The 14769-nt window shown below is 42.0% G+C and overlaps 1 protein-coding gene across 1 annotated transcript in view; it reads left to right on the top strand.

Moving 5' to 3' along the window:
* Positions 1-14769, top strand: part of kcnq5a (potassium voltage-gated channel, KQT-like subfamily, member 5a) — a 115840-nt gene extending 101071 nt beyond the window's left edge. The window contains exons 10-15 of the mRNA XM_071911883.2: positions 1033-1141; positions 6364-6495; positions 7519-7635; positions 10294-10407; positions 12465-12591; positions 13651-14769. Of these exons, the coding sequence (XP_071767984.2) occupies positions 1033-1141; positions 6364-6495; positions 7519-7635; positions 10294-10407; positions 12465-12591; positions 13651-14769 (1718 nt within the window). The remainder of the gene's footprint in view (positions 1-1032; positions 1142-6363; positions 6496-7518; positions 7636-10293; positions 10408-12464; positions 12592-13650) is intronic.

Below are 14769 nucleotides of genomic sequence, written 5' to 3' on the forward strand. Positions count from 1 at the left end.
ACATGCCTGTAGTGTATACCTGTACTGTGTGTGTTAATCCAATGGGCGTTGCTTGTATGACCTCTTCCAATATGGCCACCAAAAACCCCAACTGACCTTTGACCCCTTTCAACCCTGTCCTGTGTGTGTGTGTGTGTGTGTGTGTGTGTGTGTGTAGAGGGCTATGCTATGATATTTATTACAATGAGTACATATTAAGAGTTTTGTCAAAAAACTTTGCACCTACTTTAATTTAAAAACATGATGGTACTTTTTAAGAAATAATGGGTAACTACACACTTATATTGTATCTATATTTTATAGATACAAGATGATGAATATCATTCACCCCCAAATCTAAATATAGTGTTTTAGAAATTAATTCTTCAGACATTTTGGGGCAATGATCTATGAAACAGCCTGTCTTTACTTTAAATCTCAATTTGAACATATTTTCCTTTTTTCTGCTTTCTAGGGAGCATGAATTTATTTTTATGAGCATATATTCCTAAAAGTGTGTGTGTGTGTGTGTGTGTGTGTATGGGTTGTGCACTCATTTTCTTTACCCACATTGCCTAGAAACTCCTATCCTATAGTAATAGATGAAATTGCTGAGTGTTTTTAATAGCACCTCTGTTTCTCCTCTTATTCCCCTATGTCATTTATCCAAACACGTTTTATAACCTCGTATATACAGTATATCATTCACTCTCTTTCCTTCTCTCTCTCTCTGTCGCTCTTTCTCCTTTTTCCATGTCTGTCTCTCTGTCGGTTTCTCCCTCCCTCATAATAATTGACAGTGTTAAAGATATATATACTCTCTTCTCTCACCTACATAGCTGAGCTGGCAAAACGCTGCCAATTCCTAAAGATCCCATCCAAGCCGGGCATAAATTCTCACCCATTTAAAGCCAAAAGAGTATCAGTTTGAAACATTCTTGGAGATTCCTGTCAAGGCCGGCTGTGCAGAATGTGTTTTATGCGTTTTAAGACTGGAAACGATTTTGCACGGGCTACATTTATTGATGAAGCGGCGATCCGTCTCTCTCCCAGTGGACGCAGGCATGGCCACGGAGGATTCCTTCGACGAGAGAGGCTGCCACTGCGACGTGACCGTGGAGGACCTGTCCGCCCCGCTCAAGGCCGTCATCAGGGCCGTCCGGTGAGCTGCTGCTGCCGTTTTTAGATTTCTTAGGGGGCGTTTTCACCTTTATTTGATAGTTCAAAGTAGAGACAGTCAGGAAAGACTGGGAGAGAGAGAGGAATGACATGCGACAAAGGTCCTGAACCGGATTCAAACCTATAGGATGTCACATTTACATGGTACATGCTTTAGACCACCAAGCCACCAGGTCGCCTTAGCTGAGACTTTTATTTATTTTTTTTGCTCATTTTTTATAGTTTCCATCCCTTTAATGGTAACTGTGACAGTTTTTACATGTGTGCACCACGATTAAAGATCTGTTCTCTTCAATTTTGCCAAATCTCTCAAGATTATTCACTCCCATTCAATTCGAAATGGCATAGAAAACTGCCATTGCTGGAGGCTAGCAATGGGATGTTTCAACCAACAGCTGGGTCCAAGTACTACAGGTGTATAAGAGACAAATTATACATAGGTCCAAAATCACCAAACTTATCCTTTAAGTTTCGCCTTGCCTCTTCACTGCCACCAGAGGTACCTAACAATTAAACCCATTAAACTTGATAATTAGCTGCGTAATTAAGTCATGTTAGGAAAAGCTGCAATACACGTGTTTTTCAACATGATGTATTACATTAGTCAAGACAGCAGTTTGTCTCTGAGCTGGTTTTAATGCATGCAGCAAAACAATGGGAGCCTTTGACTTCTGGCAGGTTGAGGAAACCTGCAGCAGAACAGACAGTAGCAGCTTCTGACTGTGGCAAATACATCGGTGGGTTCAGACTTTTCATGAGCATTAACTGGCCAAAAATAACTAAGATTACACTGGTGTTATCCTTTAAGAGCAAACAATTATGCACTGGGAGTTAAAGGAATAGTTCACCCAAAAATGAAAATTCTGTCATCATCTACTCACCCTCATGCCAGTTGAAACACAGGTGAAGTTTGTCCATATAACACACAGGGAGGTTGCCAGCACAACTCCATAGCAGCCTTCTCCAAAACAACTGAAGTCAGTGGGGACCAGTTCTTCAGAGTTCCAAAAAGACCTACAGTATATTTACACCATAATTTAGTGCAAATCTTAACTACAGCTGATTGATTTGCAACAAATAAAGGTGTATAGGTCTTTCTATTCACAGTGTGATTGCTTGGCTGTTTTTGTTTTGGAGCTCTAAAGAACCGGTCCCCATTGACTTCAGTTGTTTTGGAGAAGGCTGCTACAAAGTCGTGCTGGCAACCTCCCTGTGTGTTATATGGACTAACAAATTTCACCTGTGTTTCATTTGGCATGAGGGTGAGTAGATGATGACAGAATTTTCATTTTTGGGTGAACTATTCCTTTAAGGAGCCAATAAACTGTATTAGGCTTTTGTATTTTCATACAGCCAAATAGGTTGCAGCTTATCACAAATTACGTGCTCGTTTAATAGAGGTTGAAATGTGTTTTTTAGGTGCATCAATCTTCAACTTTATGACATTCTACCCTCACAGTGCTAAAGGCTCCGGGATGGTGAAACAGATTCAGCTCCTCTGTCTTTTCCTCCGTCCAGCGTACACGTTATTCCAGCCTGGACACACACACACACACATACAGTATATTCACACACAGCTGGTGTTCTCAGTGTCTCAGTAATAAGGCTCACATGATGTGTGTGAGTGTTTTCACTCCCTCAAGCACTGCTCGTTATTTATTTTTCCCTTTTTTTCTCCTCTATTTTTCTCCATCTCACTCTCTTTATCTATATGGCCGACTGCTGCGAGGGTTCATAGGCAAGCCTGAGGGCTTCTAGCATCCCAGCAAGGGGTTTGGTGCGTGTGTGTGTGTGTGTGTGTGTGTGTGTGTGTGTCAGCAGACCCCTCTCTCTTACACTGGCACCGGCACCCTGTGAGTGAATGTTTATTCAACTGGCGCCCACTGACTCTTTCTCACTCTCTCTCTCCTCATCCTCTTCATGTCTTTCGTTACAAAAACGTTCATTTTCACTGGTGATTTAATCAAGCTTTTAACAAATTGTTTCATTAAAAAAATCCACCAATTGGGTGAGATACATTTCCTTAATCAGCGCACTTCCACTTGTTTCAACTAGGGTTTGATCGATATGTTTTTTGAAGGCTGATAACGATACTGTAATTTTCATGTCAGAAAATGACAAAGATTCAGTGTTTTCCCTGCAATTTTATTCTTGGCACGGTGGAAAAGTCTTTAAAACTGCATTTAGACCAACATGTGACACTAAAACTCTCCACTGAAACCCAGACTTTAGTGTCAGCAGCTCCTTAAGGCAGGGAGACCCACCACATCTATTCAGTGGCAGAGGAAACTCTGGGATACATTACTGCCTTTTAAATAAAGAGTTAATTTTCAAGAAACATCAGTGGACAATTAAACAGATATATTTAAAGTAGAAAATACGATGCCATTGCAGGTTTACAGACTGTTTTGAGGAAATCCACTGGTCTGACCCTATAGTTTCAAGACTTTTGTCTAGAAATAAGGCTCATTATTCCACTTATTTTAAAGATTTTGTCACTTTCAATACATGTTCAACTGCATTGAAAGTAGTGAAATTATCCGACCCCACTGGCTGGTTTCCTCAAAAAGAAAAGTTTTGAAATTTAATGCAAATGTAATTAAAATAACAAGCTAAGGCCATCAGTATTCGCAGTGTCACTCCTTGTCAGTGTCTCATTCTTTCTCTATTCATTTCATTAGCCGCTCTGTCTTTATCTCTCTTCTTTCCATTCTACATGTTATTATCTGAACCTCTTTCTTTCTCCTGTCTCCCTTTCACAACACATTCTCTTTTTCTCTCATTCTCTCTCTCTTTATTCTTTGAGTACTGTGAATGTCTTCCCTTCTTCTTCTGCCTCTGTTAACGTACCTGTCTCCATTTTCTTACAGATACAATATGGAATTCAGCCAATAATGTTCATTTTGAGTATAATTACAAATATATGCATTTTCGTACCCCATCGTTACTCAAAATATGTGAGCAGGTATAGCTCTAAAAAATACATGTAGAAAATGACTCCAGTCCAGTAAATCACTATGTAAACAAAGCCAGTAGTGGGGTAACAGTGTTTCAACAGAGGGAACCATATGGATTGCAATACCTCTTCTGTAAATATGTTTTTCCATCTGTACAAGTGTATACTTCATGTGAATAGCTAGTGATGCACACTTGCACATCCGCTAACCTGTAAATCTGTCAACAAAGACGATGTATCTTTATTCATATCTTAAATTATCCTCAATATGTTACAGCATTATCTTCAATATTCTCTATTTTGTTCTATTCTTACCTATATCTGACTCTACGCTGCTCCATCGACCCAGTTTTCCTACAGGGATCGTTAACATTTCCTCTAATCTAATTTAATCTAAAGATAACCTCTGCCTGGCTCTGCCTCACCCCGCCTATATGGATGTCAGCTGGGTATGACGAGTGTGTGGCGCTTCCAGATTTGTCCAAATTTGATTTAGCAGTTTTTATCGTTATAACAAAGAGCAAAGATCACACACAGATTGGCAGAGGAATCTATTTGGAAGTCAAATCTAAAACAAACCACATCAGGACCGATGTTTCCTCTAAGATGATAGTTTGGTGGCCTACGTCCAGTGGTGGAATAAGTACTTAAAACCTTTACTTAAGTAAAAGTAGCAATAACATAATGGAAAAATACTAGATTAGAAGTAAATGTTCAGCATTCAAAAGTTTACTCAAGTGAAAGTATTAGCAGTAAAAGGTATTCAAAAGTCCTCATTCTTTCAGAGTATTAAATTATTGAAGCATTAACCTGTCAGAAGTATTTTAATGTTGTCGGTCTAACTGCTCCATATACTGTTGGGGAGTTTAAACTCTAACAATGCAACATATTTTATGAGCTTATCGTATGTTTTGCGTGTAAAACCTTATTCTGCAAAGTAACTCCAGCTGTCAGATAAATGTAGTGGAGGAAAAAGTACAAGATTCCCCTCTGAAATGTAGTGGAGGAAAAGTAGAAAGTCTCACAAAATAGAAAGACTCAAGTAAAGTGCCAGTACCTCAAAGCTGTACTTGAGTAAATGTACTTAGTTACTTTCCAGCTCTGCACACTGGACAGTACAATGGGTGTTAGAAAGCTTAGACTATGACAGAAATGAAAAGTAAGTATATTGAAGTGTATTGAAAGCCAGTTTAGGACTTTTCTCACAACTTACTTGAGTAACTGTTACTTTCCTCCTCTGTCTCCGTCTAATAATTTATCATATTGACCAAAGAATAATATCTTGTCAGTCATCAGTCATGTTCTCAGAAATTTGGTCGTATTTGCGGGTTTGGAAGTAGTGGCAAATGATATGAGATGCAAGGATTTTGCCAAACGTTTTGGTTTCGTGAATTGATGCCCCTGCCTGCCTATCTAACCCCTCTGACCCCCCTTTCCAGCCCCTGTCGCTCTTTATCCAGAGAACCCCCCCCCACACACACACACACACACACACACACCCACCAGCCCCTGCCGGCCTGCCCACCCAGCAGGCCTCCTCGGCGGGCAGCCGGAGCCCAGAGCCACCCCCGGTCTTTTCCCAGGGTGTCGGGTTGAGGATTCGACTGCCCCCACCCCACCCCACCCCCCACACCCCCCACCCATCAGGACTGTTATTACAGAGGCTCATCTGTCACTATTGTTTCCATCCAGACAGTGAGGGAAACAGGCAACTGGAGCAAGGCAGGAGCCATTAGGGAGCCTGAATGAACCAAGTGCATAGATCCTCTTACCTGGATCAATATTATTCACCCAGCGGTGGATAGGCGATTTCACTCCAGTTTCGTTTCTTATTGATTTGACGAGATAATATGTGCACTTTGGTTTCCCATGAGATACTCCTTCAGATATCTGATATTTGAATAATGTTTTCTTTATTTCACTCCAAAAAAAAAAAGGATCAAGTGAAACTTTTAACCAGTAACCTCCCGTTGGTTTCCCAAGGTTGTTGCTTCCATCTTGTGGTTGTTTGTTGTAATTACATCATTACCCGTCATTTAAAATCAGAAGCAAAATGAAACATTGGAGAAGCGAGATGAGGAAAATGCCTTTAATTATAATGCAATATCTCTCTTTATTAAATGTGTTTATGAATTTACCTGAACTTCAGTATCTCTTTCCCTCTGTCTCTCTCTCTCTCTCTCTCTCTCTCTCTCTCTCTCTCTCGTGTGTGTGTGTGCGTGTGTGTGTGTGTGTGTGTGTGTGTCTAGGATCATGAAGTTCCACGTGGCGAAGAAGAAGTTTAAGGAGACGCTGCGTCCGTACGATGTGAAGGACGTCATAGAGCAGTACTCCGCCGGACACCTGGACATGCTCTGTCGCATCAAGAGCCTTCAGACTAGGTCAGAACACACACACACACACACACACACACACACACACACACATTACAATCCTACATTACAAAATCTGGTGTGTTTAAAATGATCATGAAAGAGATTTGGTCTGGTCCTGCTGGTCTGCTGTTGAACACTGAATGTACTGAACTTTGACTTTGAACTTTCCCTTCATGTGATGTTTATTGTATTTTTACTGATGTGTGTTGATGTATGTTCTCTGTCTGCAATGTGATGCGGCTAGGTCTCTCTCGAAAGACTTTTTTATTCTCAAAGGGAATTCCTGGATAAATAAAGGTTAAATAAAATACATTAAAGGGGTAAAAAGGAAGGTTTTTTTCTGCCCCTCGGCTGCTCCACGGACTTGTGAAGGTGGAGATAACTAATGCTGATGTTGTTGTAATTCCTACTGGTCCTATAGAGGTTATAGATCACTTAAAGTCACAATGAAACCCCATTTTGAGAGCATCTTGCTTCCTTAATGTGATGTGATGATGTGATGATGAAACAGGATGATGGGGCGGGGCATAACGCAGGGAGGGATCATTCAAAAATGTAAACCAATGGGAAATCAGTTAGGGAGAGAAAGGCAGTTTGATTGGATGGGAGGAGCGGAGGGGCGGGACTGTTCAAAAATCTGTGATAATTTTATTGGCTGGAATTTTTATGTATCGCCTCCTGGTACACGATGATGTCACCACAAGTTTTTTCTTTTTTCCAGAAAGTAAAACTAATGAGATTTTGATAGAAAAATACAAGAAAATCCTTTTTTTAATCATATTTTAGCATAAATTGTCAAACAGGTGTATAGTATGATAGTTTGAACGAGCTAAAAAGAAAATGTCATTTTTTATTTCAGTGTGACTTTAATCCTCCTTTACATAACCTTTACATGTACCCACTTTTAGCTTGATCTCACTGCCAAACGTACTGGTATTACATGTCACTGTGTATAGGGTGTGTGTGTGTGTGTGTGTTTGTATGTATGTGTCTCTCTCACCCAGTGTGTGTGTGTCCTCTCTCTCCCAGACTGGACACCATAGTGGGCCCCCCCCAGAGGCCCTTCAGCAGCCGCGTCAAGACCTTTTCCTCCCCCTCCCTGCATTTATATTACAGCCAGGCCCGGAGAAAACACTCTGCACCGGGGTCAGGCCAGCCCCGTCCTGCTCCACCCGCCTGCTCCTCCCCCACTAACACTACCTAACGTACCCCCATGATGTCGTCACACCTGGGTCAAACATCCTGTGTTCACATGCTATCATACATATTGAAAAAGATATTTTACTACTTGGAAATTTCACATGAACGCCAGTCAACGTCGGAGGATGAAGTCAGGAAGTCGCAGAAAATTTTGCTAACTAAGTTTCCGAGTCATGACACAATGATTACATAAAAATCAAGTTTTGTGTCAGTCAGCTACTAAAATCTACTTCTTCACATACCTGATAGGCTTTCTCTCCTCCTTGTTCTTGTGAATAAACTGGTAGCATTGTAGCAAGTGCTTTTTAAAAGCAAGAAGCAGCCAAAACCACATTCAGGACCTCCATGTTTGTTTACTGTTTGTCTTCCGGGTTTTTTTTTTTTCCCGTCAAAATAGCACATACAGCACAGCCGACTCAAAAGTCCCGGATTTCGGACTTTCCCGCCAGCATGTGAGCGCACAAACAGTACTTGCAAATAATTTTTAGTGTTTGTTTTAGTCTTGGTTGGAGTACCAGATGGGTGGAGTTTATCACATTAGGTCTATTCAAGGCAAGTTGTCAGTCACAGAAAAATATACCAAGTTGACTAATACTTTCCTGTGACTGTCTGAAATCTCTGCCAGGAAACAAACATCTATCTCTACTCTGAGCAGGATAAGTTTAAACATTAAGAATTATTTATACAAGCAGCATTTGACCCAGGTGTGGCTGTAGTTGATTAATTCATACAAACATGCTTCAACCCCAGTCTGGAGGTCCTCAAGACGCTCAAAAGTTGGATTATGTACCGTACATAATTTTAGGAGGGAAATTTGAACATCTGAATTGTTGGAAAGTTTATAGTATATTTACTGGATAAAGAAGGTTCTAGGTTCTTCTAGCTTTACTGTTGGTTCACTTTACTGCACCGGTTACCATTAGGATATAAGAAACAAGCATTTGCAAGTAGTTATTATTATTTTTCCTACCATCCAAACTATCCAACTACCTGAATCTAATGGATAACAGTGTAGACTGTGAGTTTGCACTGTTTAGTTGTGGAAATGGTAGTTTAATACAGTCTTCTGACATTTTATATGATTAATCTTGACATATGCAAACTAGTAATATAATACTACTACTAGAATTGTACCTATTTTTGTCACTGGAGACTGTGATATTCCTGACTTGGGCTCCGTAAAGACCTCAGCTAACATAGCCGACTGTAGAAACACGAGAGTCTCTCAGTGTTATTTTGATGAGGATATAGCTGCATGAATTGTAACTGTAGTCTTTGTGTTATTTTTGAAGCCCCAATCCAGAATCTATTTGACGTCATTAAGTCAGTGTAGTATATTCACATAGATGCTTGAAGAGTTTGACTTGTACATAGAAAATAAGCTTTCATCAGCTTTTATAACCCGTTGTACTTCAAAATACGGCTGTTTTACTTCAATGAACATTAGCTTTTATGGGCTCAAATCACATATTGAGCCTGTCACACATTGTTAGTTCTTGTATTCAAAGTTTTGTCAAATCAATTCGAGCATGAAAAAAAGTCTTAAATCACTTAAACTAAGACTTAAACAAAGCTGGTAATGGGGAGACACTGTGTCAGCAGAGGGCGCCATACTGCAGTTATGGATTGGGACTTTTACAATTAATGAATTCTTACTTTTTAAGAGAAAGTTCCTTTTTTTTCTATTCCTAACCTTACTTGGGATTGAGTGTGGTTGGATGTTTTTGTATTGAATGTGATTTATTTGCTGTCTACTGTTGTCTAGTTGTTGGTGTTGTGGTGCTGTGGGTGATGTAGTGTGTTGTCAGTAGTGCTGCTGGTGAGTAACGTAGAACTTGTTTTCTGTATTTGAGTGAGTGTATGGAGTGTTTTATTATTTGTTTGTTTTTTGGAAAGGCTGTAGAGTAGATACACACAGCTAACCCACTAACACTGCTGCCACTCTCCCTATATATCTGTTATCCATTATAAAGGTATTTAGTTCTGCTGTTTTATCTTCTGCTGACAACAGCGACAGCCAAACGTACATTTTAATATGGCTAACATCACGACAGGCTAACAAAAGTACAAAATAGATGATAAGATTTTATTCACCGACAGGATAAAAAACATGGTTTGGAGGGAAATTTACGAGCTGGGGATAAGCATGTTCAATTATGTTTTGGTAAATGAATTCTTTATTTAAAGGCAGCAATGTATCCCAGAGTTTTCCCTAACACTGAATAGGTGTGTTAAAAGCTGCTGACACTAAAAGAATTTCATTAATCTGGGATTCAGAGGAGAGTTTTAGTGTCCCATGATGGTCTAAAAGCTGATTCAGAGGCCTTTCCACCCTGACAAGAATACACAATGAATACTTGGCATGGCAAAAATATAGAATATCGGCTCAAAATATCGGCTATCGGCAACTTCAGTCTAAAAATATCAGTATCAATATTGGCCTTAAAAAAACCCAGATTGGCCATTCTAGCCTGCTTTTCCCACTTACCCTGCCTCTCTGTGTGTATCTATACGCCATTGTCTATGTTCCAAACTTCTGTGTGTGTGTGTGTGTGTGTGTGTGCGTGTGTGTTGTATCTGACGCAGTGTTTCTCCTGCCTCCAGACTGAACAGTGCAGCCGGCTCTGGGCCCAGCCTGAGCAGCCGACCCAGGAACTTGTCCTCTCCCGCCCTGCACTATTATTACAGCCACAACAGGAGGAAGCTCTCTGGCCCGGGGTTACTGTTACTTCACTTTGTTTCAGTTTTACAGTATTTATAATCCCGTTAGCTGTATGATCTGCCCCCTGAGGTGACTACTGGGGTCTCCCTGGGGTCCCTAAAAGTGTCAGACAGACCTTACCTCCATGCAAACACAACACAACACACACAAACAGACATGCATGCATGGATGCAAATAATTCTTGGTGTTTGTGTTCACCCGCTCAGACTTCCAGATGGGTGGAGTTTGCCACATTTGCAGTGGTGGGAAAAGTACTCAAATCCTTTACTTAAAAGTCCTCATTCTGTCAGAGTGTTAAATTATTGAAGCATTAACCTGTAATAAGTATTTTAATGTTGTCGGTCTACCTGCTCCATATACTGTTGGGGAGTTTAAACTCTAACAATGCAACATATTTTATGAGCTATATCGTATTTTTTTCATGTCAAACCTTATTCTGCAAAGTCTCACAAAATGGAAATACTCAAGTAAAGCGCAATTACCTCAGTATTGTACTTAAGAAAACTTTCCAGCTTTAGTGCACTTTTCTCAAAAACTTTATCCTGATGTGTTTCACTCCACTCATTTTGTACTCTATGCCAGTTCAGCAAATCATAAGAATTATTTGTAACTTTTAATTGAACTAGGTCTGGTGTACACAGACACAAAAACACACGTGCATATAGTAATATTCACATGCATGGATACACACATCACCAACACCAGCACATTGGGCCCCATCCATAATTCCCTCCTTTGTCCTGTGTCCCTTCACCAGATAGGGGAAGTGTTTGGTTTATTCATAACAGATCTAACTCGTGTGCAGTAGTGGGTGCTTGGAAATGTTTCCCAACCTTTGGAAACATTAATCCATGTAGTATGTGGTAGAAAAAACAGAATATGGTGTGCGGTCTTTGCTGGGTGCCGGCCTCTCCTAGAGTTTTCTTGCATGTTGGGGATTTACAGTCAGTAAATGAAGTAGTTCACTAATTCAGCATCGTTACAGTGTGAAAGGATTTGTGAGAATCGATCAATGCTCTAACAATCGGAAGCTTTAGTGACTTCTGACATTGCTGACTACAGTTACACTTGTCATTTCAATGCAATTTTGAGATTTGATCATTTAAGACTTTAAAGGACTTTACTGGCTTTAAAATGTGTTTTCCTGCTCTTCCCTCTCCGTCTCTTTACATTGCTCATATGTGCAATTTAATAAATAATAATGAATAGCGAGCGATGCACATTTGCACATCTTGCACATATTGCTGTTGTGTAGAAACCTTGTAACTCCAATTTTGGTGATTCTCATGTTTTCACTTCAGTTCCATGCTCCTCTATGGGTTGAGAAAATTCTCCAACCTCTTGAGCTGATGAATAATGGTTTCATCAGCCTAAGAGGTTGGAGAATTTTATGAATATTATTATTTGGATTTGAATTCACGTGGGTTTTCACATGTGTCTTTTTGTGACTTTTGTGACTTGTTCATGTGACTTTTTTGGGTTGGGGTTGGATGATTCAATTTGCAATGAAATGACAAGTGTAACGACAGCTGCTGGTGTGTGTGTGTGTGATTCATCCGATATTGTAACACTCCATCGTTAGGAGGGAACCTGTAGTGGAGTTAACACAGTGGGACTGACTGTACTGTGTTTTGCATATCGCTGCTGCCATGTGAAAAACTTTGGAACTCCAATTTCAGTCTAGTTTTATTTCTTTTCACTTGACTTAAAGGTTTTCACACATAAGGCCCTTTACATGTTGAGTAAGCTTCATAACCCTAGTACCTATGAAACCCATTCAAAATTCAGAATGCATGGCCATCACTCTGAAAATAATATCTTTTCTTAAATCCTGAAAAGTTGACGTTTTTGGAGATACAATGTTTTCATCTAACAGCACTGATAAAACTGTTTGTGTTTTACTAACCCTAACGCTGACATGCTTCCTGTAGCTTTAGGTCTGTTGCCTAAGACGAAGCTTGGGTGCCTGGTCGAAATACAACATAATTGTACTCTAATTTATTAAATCTGGTTTGTGTGTGTGTTTGTGTGTTTGTGTATGTGTGTGTCTCAGGGTGGACCAGATCCTGGGAAAAGGCCAGATCTCCGTGGATAAGAAGATGAGGGACAAACTCCACTCTGACGGAGACTCCCTGGAGGACATGAGCATGCTGGGACGAGTGTGTAAGGTGGAGAGACAGGTGAGTTAGCGTGCTTGATAGTGTGTGCGTGTGTGTGTGTGTGTGTGTGTGTGATTTGAGAGAGAGAAAGAGACAGAGAGAGGAAGAGAAAGACAGAGCGAGAGAGGGGGAAAGAGAGGAAGAAAGCGAGAGAGAGTATCCTGTTCTCTCTCTTAATCTAAATATGCATTTGTCTGTTACACTACCTGGATCCAAAAGCATACGTTAGATTATAGTATCACCGATATGTATTTACCAGTCAGAGTGTGTATAGTGGACTGTGCATAGCTGTAGCTCTTAGAGCAACATTGTCTATAAAAACTATAGGTATGCCACACAATGAATCATGCTTCGATCGGCTTATTTCAATTATTTATCTTTTTAAATTTTTCATAATATAAGTAAAACATGTGGGGGGTATTTGGGGAACAACGATTTTGTGTGCATTATGAAAAATCTAAAAAATATAAATTATTGAAACGAAGTTGGTGTATGTGTGATCAAGTGTGTGGGAAAACCCTAATTTTCAGTCAGTGATGAGCAGGAGATGATTGCATTCTTGACACAGGATGAGGAATTCGTTGAGCAGTGAATTATTGTGTGTAAAATGCTGTAAAGCTTATATTAATAGAGACGCATTGGTCACCAATTTCATGAATACACTCACAGTTTACGTCTCTCTCTATTGCTAACGGCATCACAAACTATTTGCAGAGACAGGCTGCTTGCTCAAGAGTTTAAAGGTGCGTCACGTAAGATTTTTACTGTCCCATAGCACAAAATGACCATAATATATCTGCGGGGGGTTGATAGGGATGTTGATCAATACCAATGACTCACTGGACTCAATAGTGCTGACATTTCTGGCTTTGAAAACCTCACTCTCTGGCCCATAATCTGTGTTGGAACACCCCACAGAGATCTGTCAATGTTTTTGCATTTCGTTGGAGAGATGGAGGTCGATAAAAGCCTTAAATTGCTTAATGCCCCTTTAAGCTTCTGCCTCTCGCTTTCTCTCTTTCATTCTCTGTCCGCCCCCTTCCTTGTGTTCACTCTCTCCTCCTCTTCTCTCCTTCCTAGGTAACCTCCATAGAGTCAAAGTTGGACTCTTTGCTGGAGGTTTACCGCCAAGTCCTACAGAAAGGCCCGTCGGCACTCACCCTGTCCTCCCTGCCCTTGTTTGAGCTGGACAACCACCAGCACCACAACTCGGACTACCAGAGCTCCATCATCGGCAGGGATCTCTCCTCTTGCTCCCCCCAGGGAGGTGATCTGATCGGGGGCGGAGGAGACAACGGTGATGGGGTCCCCCGGTCCCTCAGCGCCAACCTCCCCAGGGGCCTGCGGCTCATCCTGGCTCCCGCCGAGGATGACCTCCCCCCGGACTCCGCGCCCCCCTCCTACCCCCCGTCCACAGCCTCCCTCACCCCTTCGCCGCTGCTGCCCCCCGACAGCCCCTACCCAACCCTGGTCACCCCGAATAACACCTCCAAAAGAGCACATTTCCCTGATCTGCCGCCCCCGCCTCCTTCAACGGGAGGTTTCACCCTCCAGCTGCCCCCCATGGTGCACCCCTCCCACCACCGATGCCCCGCTGACCCCGTCCTGGACGCCATGTCAGATGGAGTGGTGGGGGAAGAGGGGAGCCTGGGCCCCTCTGTCGTTGTGGGATCCAGTGTGGATGATGACGAGGAAGGGGACAGTGAAGCAGGCCCTGCCCAGGGAAAGGTGCAGCTGCGGGGGAAGCCCGGCTTGAAAGATGAGGGGGTCTGGAGGAGACATATGAGCCTGGAGGTGAACCCCCTGCTGCTGCTCTCGTCCGGCCCAGACGAGAGGCCCTCTGACTGGGGAGGCAGTCTGGGGAAATCCCTCTCCGCGCACAACCTCAGCCAGCCTACGACCAACCGTGCCCCCGCGCTCAGCAACAGCAGCAGTAGCAACGGTAGCGACGGTTCCCGCGGCAACGCCCACGGTAACCTTAGTAACTGGGACGCAACAGAACTCTTCATCGGTGAGTGCAAGCTAGAGCCAGCGGAAGAGCACTTTAACTTCCTGTCCCAGGGATCGGACTTCCTGTCTGCCGGCGGCCCCCCAGACCTCCTGCGGACTGTGGAGGACGGATCAAACAGTCAGGCTGCTCCGCACGCCAAGGGCAGCGCAGAGTCACTCAGTCAGCCGCCACAGATACGGCTAACATAA

Source organism: Centroberyx gerrardi, chromosome 15 (assembly GCF_048128805.1).
Source record: "Centroberyx gerrardi isolate f3 chromosome 15, fCenGer3.hap1.cur.20231027, whole genome shotgun sequence".
NCBI lineage: Eukaryota > Metazoa > Chordata > Actinopteri > Beryciformes > Berycidae > Centroberyx > Centroberyx gerrardi.